The following is a 20,281-nucleotide window of genomic DNA, read 5'->3' as shown; positions in this document are numbered from 1 at the left end:
GGATACAGGGTTTCTCCATTTAAATAGCCATGTTGAAGAAATTTTTAGACCTAAAGATACATCATAATTTTTAGACCTAGAGATACATCATAATTGGACAATTTGTTCCACGTCATTGTGATGTCTAGGAGGTGTGGTTTCTAAGAACATGTATGTGGCTAGTGCCTGTTAGCTATCAGGATGTGTTTTCTGCTTTGTTTGTTTGAGGCAGGTTCTTATGTAGCCCCTGGCTGTCCTGGTACACATTAGGTAGACCAGGCTGCCCTTAAACTTGCATCAGGTCTCCTGCCTCTGCCTCTCAAGTGCTGAGAATGCAGATGTGTGCCACCATGCCTGTCTTGTGTGACAGATCGGCACATCCCTTTGATGGCAGTTTTCTTGTTTCCTTCCCAGTCTTGTGTTTCCAGAAGTCATGTGTGCAGGAACATTCGTGCCAGCATGACCTCAAATAACTCAAGCTTGGGTCCTAGAGAGCCCGTTTCTCATGGCTGGCTGTTCCTAGTCTCATCGATCAGTGTTGTTTTCTGGTACACTTCTTCCTCTCTTCTCCCTCCTTTCTCACTCATCAGCTCTCCTCGTCCTGCGTTCTGCTCAGTGGATTGTAATCAGCCTGGTCACTCAGCAGCCCAGCAAATGCAGCTACCACCAGGAAGGCCCCACATCAGGAGTACTTACCCATCCACGCTCTTCTAGACAGAGAAAGTGCCCTTCCTTGTGCAGGGGGGAGATTCTGCATCTGTTAGGCCTTGTGATTGGTTTGGGGCAACTAAGAGGAAAAGGGAGTTTGAACAGGGAAAAACCTCTCTGCAAGGCTCTTCCTTTCGTCTGCCGTCGCTGGGCATGCCCCTCCTCTGGGCATCTCTTCAGGATTTCATTCCTTCGTCCAACTGCCGTTCACAACTGCCCTTTCCAACTGCTCCAGAACTCTTGGCCCTGGCGTTCTGTGATGTAAATTATTCCACGCATGGCTTGAAATGGGTGAGAAGCAGGGTTGCCAGGTGGCGGATCACTAGTGTAAGTTGACTGGCTCTCGGGGGAGAACCACTCCTGGAATTTGCTCAGTTGTTACCGTCTGGGCCAGAGCTGTGCTGGCCATGCTTGTGGCTGCCGCGGGCAGGGAGAGGGAGCTCTGGGCTGGAGTGGGCTGAACTTGGGCTGAAGTTTCTCCTTTAAACATTCTTGGTCCAGCTATACTATTGAGGATTAAACACAGACAGTGTTCCTGCACCGGGAAGCACGCAGGTCCCACGGCCTGAGTCTGTGCGGCCTGAGCCTGTGCGGCCTGAGCCTATGTGGCCCTCAGGACAGGGCCTCCTGTTCTGTCTCCAAACGTGGGGAGAACCCACTTTCTGTCTTCCTAGAGAGCACCAAAATATGTTGAGAAATATAGATTGCTCTCCATGCGTAGAAGCATCCAGTTACAACGCTGAAAGACTTCAGAGTCTGGGAGAGCTTTTCTAAAGCAAATTTTTTCTCTCCCCTTGTTCATTCTACATTTGATGGTGCTATTCTGTCCTTTACAGTCCTCTAGGGAATCTGTGCGTGGGAGGTTGCTGCCAGCTGTCTTAAATTTGTCTAGAATCTTTTGACCTTTAAGTTGAAATCTGATTTATAGTAAAAATAATTTTAGTCAAAAACCTGTTAAAGTAACTGTGTTGTGTTTTTTTTATATATATCTATATATTACCTGTATTTTTATTGGCTTTGTTCTTCAGATAGGATCTCATGTAGCCCAGGCTAGCCTCAGACTTGTCATGTAGGCAAGGGTGGCCTTCACCTCCTGATCCTCCTCTCTCTACTTCCAACTTCTGGGACCTATACAACTATGCCTGGCTTACTTGCTTATTTGCTTATTTATTTATGAGCTGGGGTCTTGCTGTTGCCCAAACTGGCCTTGAACTGTTGGACTCAAGTTCCCTTCCCTGCTCGGTCCTCCCTGAGCAGCTGACAGATAACACTGTGCCCACCAGCCACAACGTTTTTCAAATGACAAACTTGATAAGGGACTAGAGGAAAGCTCACAGACATGAGAGTCACGGTGGCAGAGAAGCTCAGGGTGTCACGCTTTCCGCTGTGTCCACGCCGCTGGGTCTGCTTTGCTCAAACTCACTGTCTCCCCTTTCCTTGCAGTTGTCATGGATGATGATGATGACTCGTGTCTCCTTGATCTTATCGGGTAAGATGCTCATTCGGAACCCAGGGTGAACCATTTATGTGAGGTTTGAGGAACCAAAATAGCTCAGTAGGTGTCTGGAAAGCTGCTGGGCTTTTAAAATAAAATAATAATTATTTGTGGTTACAGCATTGGGACAAAAGAGATAGTTTCACGTAAGGGTGATAATTCAGTAACTCATTCCCCCTTTATTGGTTTGCTGGTTTGATAGTCTCGAGGTGCCAGGCCAGAGTGTTGCACTGTTAACATGCTCACCTATCAAGAACAAAGTCCTGAGTCCAGTCCCCAGGACTGAAGCAGCGGGTGGCTCCAGGAGGCAGAATTGAAGCAAATGGTTTAAAATAGGAAGATTTTGCTCGAGCTAATATGTTTTACTTTTTGCCTTACTAAAAATGTCAATAATGTTATTTAAATAGAAGTTGTAGTATTTATTTGTTTTCCCTGTCTCCTTTCTCTTCTAGAGACCCACAAGCATTGAACTATTTTCTACACGGACCTAGTAATAAATCGGTAAGTGGCACTCCGGTATCGCAGACAGACATGGCTTTTGTTTCTCCACACCCTGCCAGTAACCACCCTATTGAATTCGCCCCTTTGCAGAGCAGCGATGACTTGACGAGTGCAGGATATTCTGCAGCCAATTCAAATTCAATTTTCGCCAACTCCACGGTGAGTATTGAGAATATCAAGCCCTTCTGCCTCAGAGAAACCTTGCAAGCAGAGGCTGTAATCGCCTTCGCAGTGGATAAGAATCGTTGCCTTAAAGAGGCGGTGAGGCGCGCGTGTAACCCCAGCACTCAGGGAGGCAGAGACAGGCCCATCTCTGTAAGTTTGAGGTCAGCCTGGTCTACAGAGTGAGTCCAAGACAGCCAAGGCTATGTAGAGGAGAAAACAAAACAAACAAACAAAAAAACCAGAATCATTATCTTGCCTTGCAGTTTACAGGAGAGGGAAAATCTTTTAATTATGTAGATGTTTAGTCATAAAAGTCAGGCCCTTAAGATATTCATCTCACCGATTTCCTTTCTTTTTGTTTTTAACATTTGTTGATTTCATGTATGTCTGTGTGTGAGGGAGGTGTCTACGTGTGTGCCTGTGTGCGCGCAGAGGTCAGACGGACAACAACACTGAGTCAGTTGTCTCCTTCCACCATGTGGGTCCCAGGAATCAAACTCAAGTCTTCAGACTTGCTGGCAAGAGTCGGCTCTCTGGCCCTGCATTGCCAGTTTCCTGGGCCTTCTCCCTCCTGAAATGACGCCAGAGTTGTGACGTGAGGAAGGCCCCTGGAATGTTTTGAATCTTGCTACGTTAGCTTTAAGGAGACTGTTTTTAATCATAGTTACTTAGAGTTAATGTTACTGTTAAACCAGACTAAGGTAATCACTAGCACTTGCTGCAGAATGCTGTGTGCTTGTTGCAGAGGCCTGTGGGAACTGCATTCATTGCTCACAGTACTTCCACTGCTCTTACCATCAGCTCCCTTCTGCAGACAAGTTGGCTAAGGCATAGAGAGGCTGTTACACACCAAGAGGTACACAGCTGGGTCCTGACGGGGCCTCCACAGCCCGTATTATGAAGCTCTAGGAGAACTTGGACAAAATGGGGAAATAAAGAACCTTGCTTGGAGACCCTCTAAGATTACTATGCTTAGGGGCTGGGGAAATGGCTCAGTAGGTGAGAGTGTGTGCTGGGCCAGAGTAAGGACCTGAGTTCAAATCCCCAGGACCTACATAAAAAGCTATGCCTGACAGAAAAAGTGCCTTCAACCCCAGCACTGGGGGTCTGAGATAGGAGGGCTGCTGCGGCTTCCTAGCTGCCAGCCCAGCTCCAGCGTCAGTAAGAGGCCCTGGTTCAGGGGAATAAGGCAGAGGATGGTAGAGTAGGACGCCTGACATCTGCTGGCCTCCGTCCATGCTCACCTGGACCCACACATGCACATTAAGCTACACACGACATGCACACACAAAGAATAATGGCTGGTTAAACTTACATTTCTGTAATCTTCTCTACTGCGTTCTTCTACACGTGATGGCCTGCTACAGGGCTGCCCAAATCTTTGTCCTTCTGCTCTACATATGAGTTATATTGCTTTTAGGTGTATCCATAAATCCCAGTTAATGTTCAGTTGTCTCAATAGGAAAACATAGCAATAAACTCACAGTGGTCTGCGGAAACCGCAGCAAACACCGACTTGCCATCATCATCACCACCTCTAGCAAACTCAGTGGCCTGCAGAGAGTCTGCGCATGCTCAAGTCCTTCAGGTCGCTCAGTGTATTATCTGATCACATCACACAGGACACCTTGACCTGTTTTGGTGGCTTCAAAGCCTCAGTGCTGACGGCCTTGGGAGACTTGTGACTCAGTAGCCTTTTGATTTTTCTTGGTGAGAATAGGGATCTGTCCCAGGACCTCGTGCATGCCAGCCAGTTACTTTATCTACAAACTGAGCTGTATCTCCAGTCCTTCGTTTTTTTCTTTCTTCCTTCTTCTTCCTTCTGTCTTCCTTCCATTTTGTTGGTTTTTTTTTTTTTTGTTTTGTTTTTTTCTTCCTTTCTTTTTGGGTTTCGGTTTTTGTCAAGACAGGGTTTCTCTGAGCAGCTCTGTCTGTCCTGGAACTCTGTAGACAAGGCTGGTCTTGAACTCAGAGGTCCATCTGCCCCTGCCTCCTGAAACTCACTCTATAGACCAGGCTGGCCTTGAACTCAGAAGATCTACCTGCCTCTGCCTCCTGAGTGTGGGATTACAGGCGTGTGTACCACCACCCTTATCCTGATCAGTCTGTTTTTAATTTTCTCTTTCTTTCTTTTTGATTATCGTACAGTACACACAGCAGGATTGTCCTCTAAGGCTAGGGGGTACTTGATGATACAGTGTTTGTTTGTCTTGCATACACGATGACTTTGGTTTCTTCCCCAGAATAGCAAATTAAAATAAATAAACATATTACCATCATAGCACTCTTGTGGAAACATTTCAGTAGTATTAAATAAATCTGTATTATTATCTTATTTTAAGTTGCTGTTTTTTTATGGCATTTTGTTGTTGTTGTTTCTTGGTCTTGAGTTTTTGTTTGTTTATTTGTTTGTTTGTTATCAAAACAGGATTTCTCTGTACACAGAGACCTGGCTGTCCTGTCCTGGACTCTCTTTGTAGACCAGTCTGTCCTCAAACTAACAGAAATCCGCCTCGGCCTCGGCCTTGGCCTCTGCCTCCCCGAGTGCTGGGATTAGTGTACGCCACCACTGCCGGCCTTACTCGTTCCTGTAGATGACTGGCCCATGGCAGGAGTCTGTATCCTGTCCCTGTCTTCAGCTTCTCTTCCTTGGTCTGCATTGGAGTCTTTATATAGATTGCTGTTCAGCAGGGCTTCCTAAAGGACAGAACTGACACACACGCACATGTCTGGGAAAGGCTGGCTTTCACTTGTGATTAACTAGGCTTGTTTTTTGTTCATTTGCACTTAATTTGAGATATTTTTGCTAAATGCTTTAGTGTTAATAAGTAAATATTTATGGGAAGTCAAAAGAAGATTCATTTTATGTTGGAACTCACTTTGGTTTGGTCTCGTTTTCTGGAGTGGTGCCTTCTTGGATGTCTAGCAGAGCGACACCCAGAGCTCCTCAAACCCATTTTGACTTCCTTGGGTACAGTGGTCTAGATATAAAACCTTAGAAACAATCTCAAAAACAAAGGTTTTTCTGGGAGTCCTAGGCTCAATCTATAGCACCCTCCTACTCTGCCCCACCCCTCATTAAAGGAAAGCTAGCCAGCTGTGGTAATGGATGCTTTTAATCCAACACTCAGGTTCTTGGAGTTCAAGGCCTGCCTGGTCTACAGAGCCAAGTTCCAGCACAGCCAGGGCTACACAGAGAAACTCTGTCTCAAAAGGGCCCAAAACAGGAAAGAAAGAAAAAGTATGACCCAGTAGCTCAGAAACATTAAGCTGATCTCCAGATGTCCTTGCTTATGTCATGGTATCTGTGCCTGTCTAAATCTGTCCTTTGCTCTGTTTTTAAGGCCAGTCTTACTCTGTAGCCCTGGCTGCCCTGGAGCTATGTAAAGCAAGCAGACCTTAACCTCACAGAGCTCCACCTGCCTTCAGAGTGCTAGGCCTGTGCCCTGTGCCCAGCTTCTGTTTATGTGTGAGGGAGAGTCTGACAGTGTAGCTCATATTGGCCTCACCCTTGCTGTTAGCCCAGGCTAACCTCACATTCCTGACCTTTCTGACTGAGCTTCAGAGCTGAGATATCACACGTGAGCCACCACACCCCATCCTGCTTTATATGTCCCTATAAAATACTCTGTCAAAGCAATGGCTGCATAGACCATTCATCACTACTAAAGAAATAAAATAGGAGAAAAGGAGGTTGCAGTTCGGATAGAGTTATGTTTTCGAGGACTGCAGCTTTGAGGCCAGCCTGAGTAGGGCCTTGTTTAAAACATTAAACTTTACTTCTCTTCATTCAAGAGTGGCGTTTTAAAGCTTCTCTTCTGAAGGTTCAGTACGCCTTGTAACGTACCGCTTCTCCTTTTTAGAATGCCGACCCTAAGTCGTCCCTCAAAGGCGTAAGTAACCAGCTCGGAGAAGGGCCCAGTGATGGACTGCCGCTTTCAAGTAGCCTTCAGTTTCTTGAAGATGAACTTGAGTCTTCTCCTCTCCCTGATCTCAGCGAGGACCAACCCTTTGACATCCTCCAGAAATCCTTGCAGGAGGCTAATATCACTGAACAGACGCTGGCAGAAGAGGCATATCTGGACGCCAGTATAGGCTCAAGCCAACAGTTTGCACAAGCCCAGCTTCATCCTTCTTCATCAGCATCCTTTACTCAGGCTTCTAATGTTTCTAATTACTCAGGTCAGACACTGCAGCCTATCGGGGTGACTCACGTGCCTGTGGGAGCATCATTTGCAAGCAATACAGTGGGTGTGCAACATGGCTTTATGCAACACGTGGGGATCAGTGTTCCCAGCCAGCATTTGCCTAACAGCAGCCAGATTAGTGGCTCTGGTCAGATACAGTTAATCGGGTCATTTGGTAATCAGCCTTCCATGATGACTATTAATAACCTAGATGGCTCTCAAATCATATTAAAAGGCAGCGGGCAGCAAGCCCCATCCAATGTGAGTGGAGGCCTTCTGGTTCACAGACAGACTCCTAATGGCAACTCTTTGTTTGGGAACTCCGCGTCCAGCCCGGTAGCACAGCCTGTCACCGTTCCGTTTAACAGCACAAATTTCCAGGCATCTTTACCTGTGCATAACATCATCATCCAGAGGGGTCTCGCACCAAATTCAAATAAAGTCCCAGTTAATATCCAGCCAAAGCCGATCCAGATGGGTCAGCAGAGTGCATACAACGTGAACAGCCTGGGAATCCAGCAGCACCACGTGCAGCAAGGCATCTCCTTTGCTTCCGCAAGCTCGCCCCAGGGCTCCGTGGTGGCTCCACACATGTCTGTGAACATTGTCAACCAACAGAACACGAGAAAGCCTGTCACCTCCCAGGCAGTGAGCAGCACAGGGGGCAGTATTGTCATTCACTCCCCCATGGGCCAGCCTCACACCCCCCAAAGTCAGTTTCTTATACCTACAAGCCTTTCCGTCAGCTCCAACTCGGTACACCACGTCCAGACCATAAATGGGCAACTTCTTCAGACTCAGCCCTCTCAGCTCATCTCTGGCCAAGTGGCCTCAGAGCATGTCATGTTGAATAGGAATTCTTCTAACATGCTCAGGACCAACACACCGTATTCTGGACAGATGCTTAACAACCAGAATACCGCCGTCCAGTTGGTGTCTGGGCAGACTTTCGCCACCTCTGGAAGCCCGGTGATAGTCAACCACGCCTCCCCTCAGATTGTCGGAGGACAGATGCCCTTGCAGCAGGCCTCCCCAACCGTGTTACACCTGTCCCCCGGGCAGAGCGGTGTTTCCCAGGGACGGCCAGGCTTCAGCACCATGCCCTCAGTGACCAGCATGTCAGGGCCTGCTCGCTTCCCTGCCGTCAGCTCGGCCAGCACTGCCCATCCTAGTCTTGGGTCTACAGTGCAGTCTGGGACATCGGGAGCCAACTTTACGGGAGACCAGCTGGCACAACCAAACAGGACTCCAGTCCCCGTCAGCGCGTCCCACCGTCTTCCGGTGTCGTCTTCCAAATCTCCCAGCACTCTGAGCAGCACTGCGGGAGCTCAGCAGCAGTTCTTCAGTCAGGTCAGTGTGGGCAGAGGGTGCCGTGGGGAAACGGGATTTCCGCTGTGCTTGCTTAGGTGAGGTTTACTTACTAACCTCAGCTTTCCAATTCGTGGCTCATCATTCTTCCTTCCTCTTAACGGCAGTCTCTTAGCCAGTGGGGCATCGTAGAATGACGGTTAGTGTTTAGAGTGAAGAGTCTGGAATCAAATTGGATTTGGGCCACTGTGATGACTCAGCAGGTAAAGGCATTTACTGGTGGCCTGAGCTTGCCCCATGGGACCCACATGGTGGAAGGGGAGAGCCACCTCCCAAAGTTGCCCTCTACATGGACACACATGCAACGGAGGGTACTTTACTATCTTACCGTCTGTCGTTGAGATGACACGCCAGGACCAAAGGCAGCTTGGGGAGGAACAGGTCACAGGACATGGCGTTGCCGTGTCACAGTCCATCGCTGAGGGAAGTCAGTGTGGGAATTCAGAGGAGAAACCTGGAGAACGGGACTCGGTGTGTAGGCCTGGGGGAGTGCTGCTTACTGGCCTGCTCACCATGGCTTGTTCAGCTAGTACCTTTCTTTTTCTTTTCTCTGTGTGTGTGTGTGCTTTGTGGGGGTAGCTTTGAGATAGGGTTTCACTGTGTAGTCCTGGCTGTCCTGGAACTTGCTCAATGGACCAGGCTGACTTACCGAAATCCACTTGCCTCTGCCTCCCAGGTGCTGGGACTGAAGGTGTGTGCCACTAGGCCCAGCTTCTCTACTAGTTTCTTATATACCCAGAACCACCTCCCAGGGATGGCACCACCCACAGTGGGCTGAGCCCTCCCACATCAATCATCAATCAAAACAATGCCCCACAGGCCAATCTGGTGGAGCAATTCCTGAACAATCCCTCTTCCTAGGCGACTCCAGCTTGCGTTTCCTCGACAAAAAGCTAACTACTACAAGTATGTACCTGTGCACACGTACACACACACACATACAAATGAATGCAATTTTTTTTTAACTCTTGAATTTGAGTCTAGGCTTTATGAGGTAAAACCATGCAGCCAGGAAAATCATCCCTGCAGACTTAGTTTTTGTGAGCAAAACGAGACATTGGTGTCGCCATACCAGGGAGTTACTGGGAGGAAGCTGTGCATTTCCAGAGTTGTCCTGAGACTGACTTTCACTAGGCCTCATCTCCCAATGGTGCCATCAGGTTGTGGATCCATCAAGGGATCAATCCATTGGGCGGGCCAGAGCCATCAGGATCTAGACTCTTCCCAAAAGGCTGTCAGCTGACAACTGAGACATCACTGTGTGAACATTTTAGATGGGTGGAATGTGGCCGTTGCCTTGAGCCGCCTGAAAGGCTCAAGACTCCATGCCACTCAGCAGTGGTCGCTGGCTCAGCCCAGAGGGAGGCAGAGAGAGGTATCGAGAGCACTCCCCTCTGACCAGTCTCTGAGCCTTCCCCATTGGGAAAACCTCACAGATTGTTGCTGAAAAGCTGGTGGTCCCCAGCTCTGCCCTTCACTCCTGCTCATTCTGAGCATGCTCCACAGGGCTCAGACGTGTAGCTCAGTGAAACAGTGCTTTGCATAGTGTGCACAAGGCCCTGAGTTCCAACACACAGCAACACAGCACAATGACAGTAGGCCTCAGGCACTCACCTCAGCTAGTTCTTCTCCCACCTGAGAGGACTTACTCTGTCTCCTGCTCCCAGCCATCCATCTACACAGCCTTCTATACACTCAGGAGGCTGGGGAAGAATTTAGGCTCTCGTTCCTCAGCGTGTCCCAGATCAGTCTGTTAGATGCACAGATGCCAGTCTGTTAGGCATTGTCTGCCTCTGACATGGGAAGAGTCTTAGGAAACAGGTTTTATGACTGGGCCTGGAGAGATGGCCCAGCAGTTGAGAGCACTTGCCTCTCTTGCAGAGGTCCCGAGGTCTGTGCCCAGCCCTCACAGCGTTACAAGCACTTGTAACTGCTCCAGGGGATCCAACACCTGTGGCCCATGAGGAAAGAAAATACAGGTCCCCCAGAAAAGGAGCCTGATCATGCAGGCTTTGCTCAGAGTCAGCCTTGCTTCCAGCAACACCCCTGACAGTAAAGGAAGACAAAATCATTTCATTTTGGTGTGTGTAATCCAAGGCCCTTTCTCCTTTCACCACCATGCTTTAAAACCTGCACCAGATTCTCATGTCTTTACTGTTGTTTCTACCTGGTTATTTGTTTCTTACCACACTTATTTTGGGGAGTGGTATGCACACATGCTGTGAGCAGTCTGTGGGGGTCCAGGGAGGGCTGGTGGGAGTGTCTCTTCCCAGCACCTGGGCCCCAGGCTCAGCAGCGAGGGTAATAACTGGCTGAACCATTGCACCAGCTCTTGTGCAGTGTGTGTGTGTCTGTGTGTATCTGTGTGTGTCTGTGTCTGTGTAGGTCAGGAGTCAGTTCCCTCCTTCTACCACATGAGTTCTGGGGATTCAGTTCAGGTCATCTTCAGGGGTGGTAGCAAACTCCTTTACCTGCCTGTCCTCTCTGATTTCATGTGTTTTGTTTATGGGTGTTCTGCCTGCCTGTATGTCCGCGCATTATGTGCATGTATGGTGCCCATGCGGGCCAGAAGAGGACATTGGTCATCGGAATTGGAGTTACATATGGTCGTGAGCCACCATGCGGGTGCTGGGAACCAAACGCTGGTCCTCTGCAGAGCAGTGAAAGCTGTACTGAGCCAGCTCTGGCCTGCAGCTGAGCTTTCCTACTGATGCAGTAGCCCATGTGTGTGGCTCAGACTGGCCTTGGATTTGGGCATTCCTCCTGTTTCTGCCTCTCAAGTTTCTGCCGACATGCCTGTCCTCCTCCGTCACTCTTTGTCCTTTCGTTTTGGAAAGTATGAGTTATTTTTACCGAGTGCCTGGGCTGGGTGTTTTGTTTTGTTTTGTTTTGTTTTGTTTTGTTTTGTTTTCTGAGATAGGGTTTCTCTGTGTAGCTCTGGCTGTCCTGGAACTCACTAGGCTGGCCTCGAACTCGAGATCTGCCTGCATACCTTCCCGGGGCTATGATTGGTCCCATCCCTGGGGCTGCTAACTCTGGCTCTCTGCCAGCTCTCCCCACTGCACCTCCTGCTGGCTGTGGTGGGACAAACCTGTGATCCAGCACCTGGGGAATGCAGGCAGAAGGATCAGTTGGGAGTTCAAAACTAGCCTTGGCTACGTAGTGAACTTGAGGTCATCCTGGGTTACCTGAGACCCTGTTTTTCATGAAAGAGAAATACTTGAGACTGTGTACATAGGCAGATTCCTTTCAGACTGTCTACACTAGTCTGACAGCCACTTCGGTGTCCCCCAGTGGGGGCTTTTCCGTAGCTGCTCCGCACTAACCATGACACTATATTCTGGGCAGTTTTCCTCCTCTTCTGGTGTAACACAGTGGGCACAGACTGTGGCCGACTTTGCTTTTGTCCCAAGCTAACCCAAACCTTCCCAGTGGCGCCCTCCACGTGGTCTGCTGGCCCTTCCACCAACCATGTGTTGTTCCTGATTAGAGCGCTCTTCAACTTCTGACAAAACACTAAAATCTGCGTTTGTTATTTGATTTCTCTGCCCTTCTCTGGAATCAGCACTTTTTGTTTGTTTTCTTTGAGACATTACCTCAGACGTGTAGTATAGCCAAGATGGTCCTGAATTCCTGCTCTTCCTCCTAGCCCCTCTCCCAGATGCTGGGGTCATAGGGTCATAGGGCTGAGTCACCATGCCTGACTGGAACCTTTTTTGTTTTGTTTTGTTTTGTTTTCTGAGATAGGGTTTCTCTGTGTCGCTCTGGCTGGCCTCGAACTCTGCTGCTTCTGCCTGCTTCTGCCTCTTGAATGGGATTAAATGTGTGTGCCACTACTGCCTGGATTTTTTTTTTTTTTTTTTTAAGGAGACCCCTATTCTGATGGCGATAGTATATTTAAAAACCAACATTGGAGCCTGATGTGGTAGCACAGGCCTTGAATTCCAGCATACAGAAGGAGGGCAGAGGCAGGTGGGTTTTTCAGAGTTTGAAGCCAGCCTGGTGTATAGAGCAGGTTCCAGGACAGCCAGGGCTACACAGAGAAACCTGTCTGGAAAAACTAAAGCCAACCAAACAGAAACCACCATCTGTGGCTGTAACTCAGCAGTGGAGTGCATGGTGCGCAGGCCTGGAGTTCTGGGTCTGGCGATCAGCACTGTGCACACACGCAGTGTAGGTGATGCCGGGATGAGGGGGTGTGGTCAGTGTGGCTGTATACGTGTATGCGTGATGGGAGGCGAGTGTTGCTCAGTTGTACAGACTTGCCTCGCATGCCGAAGGCCCTGCCCTCCATCCTGCAAACAGGCAAACTGAGCAGTGTCTGTATTCACACTGCTGTTGCCTGAGCTGGGAAGTACAGCTGTGTGTGTGCAAGGACGAAGCCAGCCACGCTTCCCCTGCGTCTGTAGCTATGCATGGGCTTCTCAGTCTGTCTCTCAGGGCCAGAGTTCACATGCGCGCTCTCAGTTCTATTCACAAGGCCGCCCTCAGTTCCAGGCTCCCAATTCTTCCCTGTTAGCTGGAACCCCAACACTCCGCAGTGTATTTGTTCAGTCCCAGAATTTTCAGAAATCCGTTTTAGACTTGTTTACCCATGATTTTCACCACTGTGTAAAACAAGTGTGATTAGACCTGATGCTGGTCTTGGTAATAACTGCAAGCCAGCCGTGGATACACAGTGAAATCCAATCCTGGCTTTCAGCTCCCCATCCCCGGCTGTAGCTAGGCTGCACCTTTAAGGTACAATTGTGTTTGTTTCTGCTTGTGTCCCATTTTAGGGTCCCTTCCCACCATCCTTACTAGTTCCATCTAAGTCCCATTGCTCAGACGAGCCTTTACTGGGGGCCACAGTGGACACCACACAGACACAGACCTGGATACTTTCTGAACCCCAAACCCCAGGTCTTTTGTATGAGTGTTTTGTCTACATTTATGTCTTTATACTATATCTGTTCCTGTTATACCCTGATATAGCATATAGGGGATCCTATATCCGGATCCCCTGGAGCTGGGGTTACAGATGCTGTGAGCCACCATGTTGGTGCTGGGAATAAAACCCGGGTCCTCTGGAAGAGCAGCAAGTGCTCTTAACCGCTGAGCTATCGCTCCGGCCCCCCATGTTTTAGGGGGCGTTTGGTTGGTTGGTTTGATTTTTATTCTGTGTGAGACAAGGTTTCAGGGCTTGTCTTTTACTGTATCCAGGGCTGGTCTCCAACTTGCCCTGATTATCCCACCTCAGCCTCCCTGATGCTGAAATTACAAGTATGTGCCATCAGGCTAAAACTGAAAATATCCAAGAGTAGAGGAAGTGGATGGACATGTTGAAATACTGTGTAGCCATTCAAATGTTTCCAAAACTATGGTGGGGTACACACAGCTTTGATCCCGGCACTCTCAAGGCAGAGAGAAGGAACAACACTCTTCGTTCAGGACCAGCCTGTTCTACAGAGTGAATTCCAGGCCAGCCAGGGCTGCATAGCAAGACCTTATCTAAAAATAAGATAAAAATTTAAAGGATAAAGTGGTTTCCAAAGTTTAGGAGAAAGCTGATAATTCTCAGTGAAAATGCCTGTGTAAATAAAAAGTGTGTAATAAACAACACTTGGAAGAACTTTGAAGAAAGACAATATGGTGGATTAGAAATGGAGTCCCCCTCCTACTTATAAAACAGCTGGACGGTCTGGTGGCAGGACTCAGGTCAGCCCTACATCCTCCTGAATCTAGAAAATAATCCTCCACAAGAGGTGATGCGGGGTCAGCATCGTTGAAACGCGCTTACACGTAGGGAAGCCCCAGCTGAGTGTAGTGGCGCACTCCCGTAACCAGCAAGCAGGAGGCTGAGCGAGCACTGTTGCAAAGTCCAGGCAGCCTGGGCCAAGAGTGGGAGACCCACTGATAGAAATGCAGAGTGGTGCCCAAATAATCAGTTGAGTATGTCACTCCCCATCTCCTCCTGAGGCCTCGTTCTCCCGAAGCCTTGGATTCCCTGTGACACGGTCTCCATACTGGTGACAGGAATAGGCAGGCCGTTCGCTGCATCGCCCTGTGGACACTTAACTCCAGTACTTCCCTCCAGTAGTGCTACTGATCTGCCTTGTTTGCGTCATAATCAGTCCTCTCCCCTACCTCAAGTGGGAGGACTCCATTGCTGACTCCCGACTTCTTAGTACAAAGCTAACAAGAAGCCTCTCCTCGTTCTTTTGTGATTTTTTTTTTTTATGCACATTAGGGAAGTAGGTTATTGGTCTAATTGCTCGGCTGTTCCTGTACTCGGTTCTCAGGAGCTCCGTCTGGAGTGAAGGAGTCAGGGACATAGCTTTGGGGCAGCACACACTACAAGGGTAATAAGTAGGTCACCTGCCATTTGTATCCGTACACCAAGAGTGACTCCTGCCTCCTAACTGCTGTGAAGAGCTCCCATACAGTCAGAAATCGTGGAGTGTTACAATGAGCAAAACTATCAGTTTTGAGGAGTATGTAGCATTTATGCTTGTGAAAATTCAAATTTTTAGCAAGTAATTTTTAAAGATTTATTTTTCTTATTTTAAATTTTGTTTGTGTATGTGTTTGTGGGGGGGGTATGTACACATGAGTGTGGGTACCTGAGGAAGCCTGAGGTGTTAGTTCTCTGGAGCTGGAGCTGGAGCTGAAGGCAGTTGGATGCCAACCTGGGTGGGTGCTGGGAGCTGAATCCTGGGCCTCTATAAGAGTACTAAGGGTAGGCACTTTTTTTTTTTAAAACTTTATTTTATCTGTTTTTTTTTTTTTAAGCCTCTACCTCCCTACCACCCTTGCCCCCCCCAACCCTAGTTAGGAGAGATAGAAGCTTAGAAGGGAAAGGGGGCGTAGACCTCTTTAGACTTAGTTCCATCTAACGGTCCAGTTAGGGTCCTCAGGCTTTCTGGGAAAAATACCAATCTCCATCGCCAGAACATCTAGCAGTCCAGCAACAGCAGTGGAACTAGCAAGCAGGAGACAAATCCCCCCCCCCCCCCCCGCCATCTTTCTCTCTGGCCTCTTGTGTTTATACTCTCCCAGAGTCTGCAGAATTCCACTTAACTCCAGCTACCAAAGACCACACCCCTTTGCCAGTCCCCCCCTCCCCGTGAGGTGAAGACCATGTGATAGTGAAGACCACACCCCTCTCTGAGCCAAACAAGGCAGTTACAGCTGTGGACAAAATGAAAGCAGCTCCATATCCTACACATTGGATTAAAACAAAAACATATTTACAGTTTTGAACGAAACCAAAACTTCCACAAGTGTTTTGTTTGTTTGTTTGTTTGTTTGTTTGTTTTACTGCTGAGCCATCCCTTCCAGCCCTATAATCCAGCATTTTAATAATATAAATGGTTAATATTATGGGCCAATGAGAGAGCTTAGCAGTTCAGCAAAGCTGTCAACCTGAATTGATCCCTGAAATAATATATTTTTAACTGTTAACATTCGAGAGAACTGAGTTTGTCAGTGTTGGATTCAGTGCAACTGGTTCATTGGCTTGTTCCCAGGCACCCATGTTGAGCAGGGAGCGCCTTCCCCTGCTCCTCAGCCACCACTTGCTTACAGGGCTCCCGTGGAGCCTGGGCTGAGGCTCCTGACCACTCTGTGCTGTGGGGACTCTGGACACTATTCACCTGTTGCCGCGGTAGCCTCTGTTCTGCAGAATCTGTCTAGCTGTACCAAATGTCCTTGTGTGCCTGTATGGTGTGCACAAACACACATTTTGTCTGAACAATTTCAAACTTTTTTATAAACATTGTGACTGTATGCCTGTAACTTCAGCTCCTCCTGAGAACAGGGACTTTGTACCGTTCCCTGTGGTCACTGTCACACCCAAGAGATTTAATGTCAGATTTCTTTGAGTCAAGACATTAATGTTGGGCTGGAAAGATGGCTCAGTGGGTGCTCAGATTCAAGTCCCAGCACCCAATGGGAGCTCACATCTGTCTGTAACTCCAATATCTGACACCCTCACACAGATATACATGTAAGCAAAACACAAACGTACTTAAAAATAATTATTTTTAAATACACAATTAATACCCATTACAACAGATTTTTTGTTCAGAGTTCAATCAGAAAATAGTGTTTGCACATTGGTGGCTTATACCTTTAATCCCAGTGGTTAAGAGCACTTGTGGCTCTTGCAGAGGACCTGAGTTCAATTCCAAGCACCTACCTGGGATGGCTCACAACTGTCTGTAACTCCAGCTCCTGGGGGCTCTGACATTTCTGGCTTATGTGGGCACCGGCATTCACATGCGCGCGCGCACACGCACACACACACACACACACACACACACACTCTTAATTAAAAGTAATAAAAGTCAATATTTAAAGGTCTGAAGGGCCTGCTTGATGGCTCATCAGGTAAAGGCGCTTGCTGCCAAGCCTGAGCTCGACCCCTGAAAAGAGAGAATCCCATTCCATGGGCTGGACCCTGAATGCCACGGCTACACTGTGGCATGTGCTCCCCAACTCCCAACAAACAGAAGAAAGCAAGTCATGAGCCTGACTCTTCAGTGGGCTGTCAGCTGTGGCCCAAATGAGCTCGTTGAACCCCTGTTGATCTGTACCCCCGCCCCGGTCTCTGCCTCGCTCTTTTGAAGCTGCTCCAGTCAGGCTAGCATGCATCTGTGGTCTTGTTGCGTTCCTTAGTGCTTACTGTACCTTCCTTCCCCTCGAGGCTCCCATCGCCCTAAGATTGACTGGGGAGTGAGTTGGAGCTGGGCCCCCTGCTTTTGATGGGTTACTGTCTCTGGATGCTTCTTTGTTTTATAGTCGTGGTTGGGAATGCCTTCCTCAAACAGAGCCAGCCGCTGTCCATGCAGCCCTGTGAACCGAAGCCTTAAAGTCAGAAGTGGCTCCAGGCTTCACGCTGTCCTGTGAACGGGTCAAAACTTAAAAGTCGGGGATTAAGCAAGGTGCTTTTTAATGAGAATTTAACTTGTCAAATAAAGACTACGACGGCTCCAGATCTCTCCAGTGCTCCAGCGGATTTAGGAGATTAAAGCTCCTCAGAGCTGTGAGGAGCCTGCACCCTGGTGGCCTGGGTATGAGCAGGCTGAGTTCTCACTTGGTCGCCAGCCCTTCCTCTCTCCTGTCTTGCTGTGTCTGCTGATGTCTAGCTGGGTGGACTTGCTTTCTTCTCCAGTGCTTTTAATAAGTCATTAAACCCATTGAAAACATGTTTTGAATCTCTGTGAGTATGAAGGTAAGCCTGGTCTACAAAGCTAGTCCAGGACAGCCAAGGCTACACAGGTGAACTCTGTTTCCAAAAAACAAAAACGAAAACATTTTTTGAGGCAGCATCTCTCACTCTGTAACTCTGGCTGGCCTCAAACTCAGAGATCCACCTGCTCTGCTTCCCCGGTGGTAAAAGGCACACCACCACACCCAGCTTTCCACTGTTCCTCGAAAATATCTCACACATTCTCTCCAGAACAATGGAAATACTGACAGTAATCAAGACGGTGCCGGGACTTGAACAAATGATTTTTAATCCTTTTCTTGGAGCTATGCATAGAAGTGTGTGACAGCCCCACAGCCCAGTGGAGGCACAGTGGTGGCACAGTGTTCACACAGGCTGCGGCGGGCTGCAGGGAACCGTCCTGGAAGCGGGAGTTGGCTGAGGAAGCCCAGCCACGTCACCCTTGCCTCTGCCCTGTCAGCAAGTGGCTTGCGGTCTAAGCCGGGCTTCAGTTCTCTCATCTGGAAAATGAGAGAACTTAGCTGCACAGTAGTCATCTGGGGAGCTTCTAAAACTCCCCATGCCTGGACCTTATCCCCATAAATTCTCTCAAACAGCCTGGAGCAAGGACCTGAGGCACCAGCACTCCCCCAGTGCAGCCAGGCTGGAGGGCACAGGGCGAGCCAATTTCCACAGTCCATTACAGGCCTAATGTCACCTCATTAGACGAGGGTTTCTTGTCAGGGTGATTGATGTCCTTCAGCCTCTCCCTCCCAGCTGGATTCCAGGATGCTAATCCTCCTAACGCTCGGTTGCCTGTGGACCTGAGCCAGGTCGTAGGAGGGAGCACACACCGCTGGCCTGCACTCATGACCCTGGCCCTCTGTGCTCCTCCGAATAGGCCAGGCACATGGTGCTTTGCTGCCCCTTTCCATGCTCCTTCAGTCTCCTTCAGTCTCACCCCCCCTTCAACATCCCCCCCAGACACCTAGAAGTTCTTTAGTTTCCTCTGCGATCTGCTTGTCTGTTTCTCTTTTCATTTGTCCTGACCACTGAGTATGTGACCCCAGTGTGTGCTGCGAGCTTTATTGTCATTCACTCCGCACTGAATCCTGCCACCTGTCCGTCCCTGGAACACAGAGAAGCCTGCCCTCACATACACTATTTCAAATGGACACGTGCCAGGATTGGGCAAACTTTAACAAGAATGGACAGTATAAGAAGACAGTGCTGACTGACCTGGAACCTTTCATTGTTTATTTGGCTGCACATGCCCCATCTGAGAGTATGCAGTCAGGCTTGGCCACAGGAACCTTTACCTGCTAAGCCTTCTTGCTTGCTGCTGACTTCTGACTGTCTGAAGGGAAGGTAGGTTAATAAGACAGAGAGGGCCTAGGTGGAGAATGTTGCAGAAAGGAGAAATCACAAATGCCAAGCCTGGAAGAGAAGAGGGCATGGACCATGGGAAAAGGAGAGCTGGTCCAGGTGATGTGAGGAAGATGTTGAGTGGGGAAAGGTGCGGGAGGGGTGAGCATCCCCTGGATCTCAGATGACGTGTTCAGAGCCATGACATACCAGGCGCACGCCTGTGACCCCAGCACTCAGGAGGCAGAGGCAGGCAGATCTCTGGGAGTTCAAGACCAGCCTGGACTACAGAGTGAGTTCCAGGACAACCTGTTTTTGAGAGACTGTCTCAAAAATCGACAAACAAAAAGGCCAGTGTCATGGGTTAACATGGGCAACACCTGTATGTGGTCCAGGCACTTGGGAGTTGGCAGGTAGAGACCAGATCAGGAGTTCAAGGTCAGCCTTAGCTATGAAGAAAGCAAGTTTGAAGCTACTGTGGGCTTCAAACAAGACCCTGTTTGAGACCCTGTTTCAAAAACCAAACAAACAAGAGCCAACGTGTTAACCTAAAGGTGAAATACCGAAGACTCATGCTAGCCTTGTGGTCGGCATGCTGGGAAGTGTATGGCCGCCACAGTGGAGGAATAAGGACAAAGACACAAGTGGCATTTAGGGACAGAGCATTTTCGCTCCTGAAGAAGTGCTGCGTTTCAGATATGCTTATCAGGTCTGAGGAAGCCAAAGGACAACTGCCATTAAATAGCATAAAGTGGGGGCTGGAGAGATAGCTCAGAGGTTAAGAGCCCTGTCTGCATTTCCAGAGGTTCTGAGTTCAATTCTCAGCAACTACATGGTAACTCATCTGTAATGAGATCTGGTGCACTCTTCTGGTATGCAAGCACACATGCAGGCAGAACATTCTATACATAATATATAAATCTTAAAAAAAATAGCATAAAGTGTGAGGACCTACGAATTGATGTGGAATTGATGGAGTAAACTGTAATTGAGGCTGTCAGAGCTGAGATGAAGCAAGGAGAGTGTATATAGATGGAGAAGAAAAGCCAGCCAGCGACGAGCCGTCAGCACAGCATGCTGAGTTTGAGGATGGAGCTTAGCCCACCGTGAGGATCCAGACAGCGCATACCAGAGGGCACGTGCCAGAGGGAAGAGAAGAGAGGGCCTGCGATAGGACTGGCAGCTGGGAAGCTGTCAGTGCAGATTCACGTCACGATAGACCGAGTCAGGTGTGGTAGCTCATGCCTGAAATTTCAACGCTTGGGAGGCGAGGCAGGGGTCTGCTGTGAGTTCAAGGCCAGGCTGGGCCACATAATGAGACCC

General features: G+C 48.8%; 1 protein-coding gene across 4 annotated transcripts in view; it reads left to right on the top strand.

Annotated features, from left to right (window-relative positions):
- The window catches only part of Bicral (BICRA like chromatin remodeling complex associated protein), a 92,040-nt gene that overhangs the window by 51,543 nt on the left and 20,216 nt on the right, over nucleotides 1-20,281 (top strand). For 3 of the 4 annotated variants that reach the window (XM_060369562.1, XM_021640167.2, XM_060369563.1), the window contains exons 4-7: nucleotides 2,131-2,176; nucleotides 2,635-2,683; nucleotides 2,774-2,842; nucleotides 6,712-8,385. In XM_060369562.1, coding sequence (XP_060225545.1) covers nucleotides 2,136-2,176; nucleotides 2,635-2,683; nucleotides 2,774-2,842; nucleotides 6,712-8,385 — 1,833 coding nt within the window. In that variant the 5' untranslated portion in view covers nucleotides 2,131-2,135. Of the gene's footprint in view, nucleotides 1-994; nucleotides 1,015-2,130; nucleotides 2,177-2,634; nucleotides 2,684-2,773; nucleotides 2,843-6,711; nucleotides 8,386-20,281 lie in introns of those variants that run through there. The other variant, XM_060369565.1, reaches the window with a different exon arrangement.

Source organism: Meriones unguiculatus, chromosome 16 (genome assembly GCF_030254825.1).
Source record: "Meriones unguiculatus strain TT.TT164.6M chromosome 16, Bangor_MerUng_6.1, whole genome shotgun sequence".
In the NCBI taxonomy this organism is placed as follows: Eukaryota; Metazoa; Chordata; class Mammalia; order Rodentia; family Muridae; genus Meriones; species Meriones unguiculatus.
Note: the sequence above shows the minus strand (reverse complement) of the source record. Positions and strands in the feature narration are given on the sequence as shown.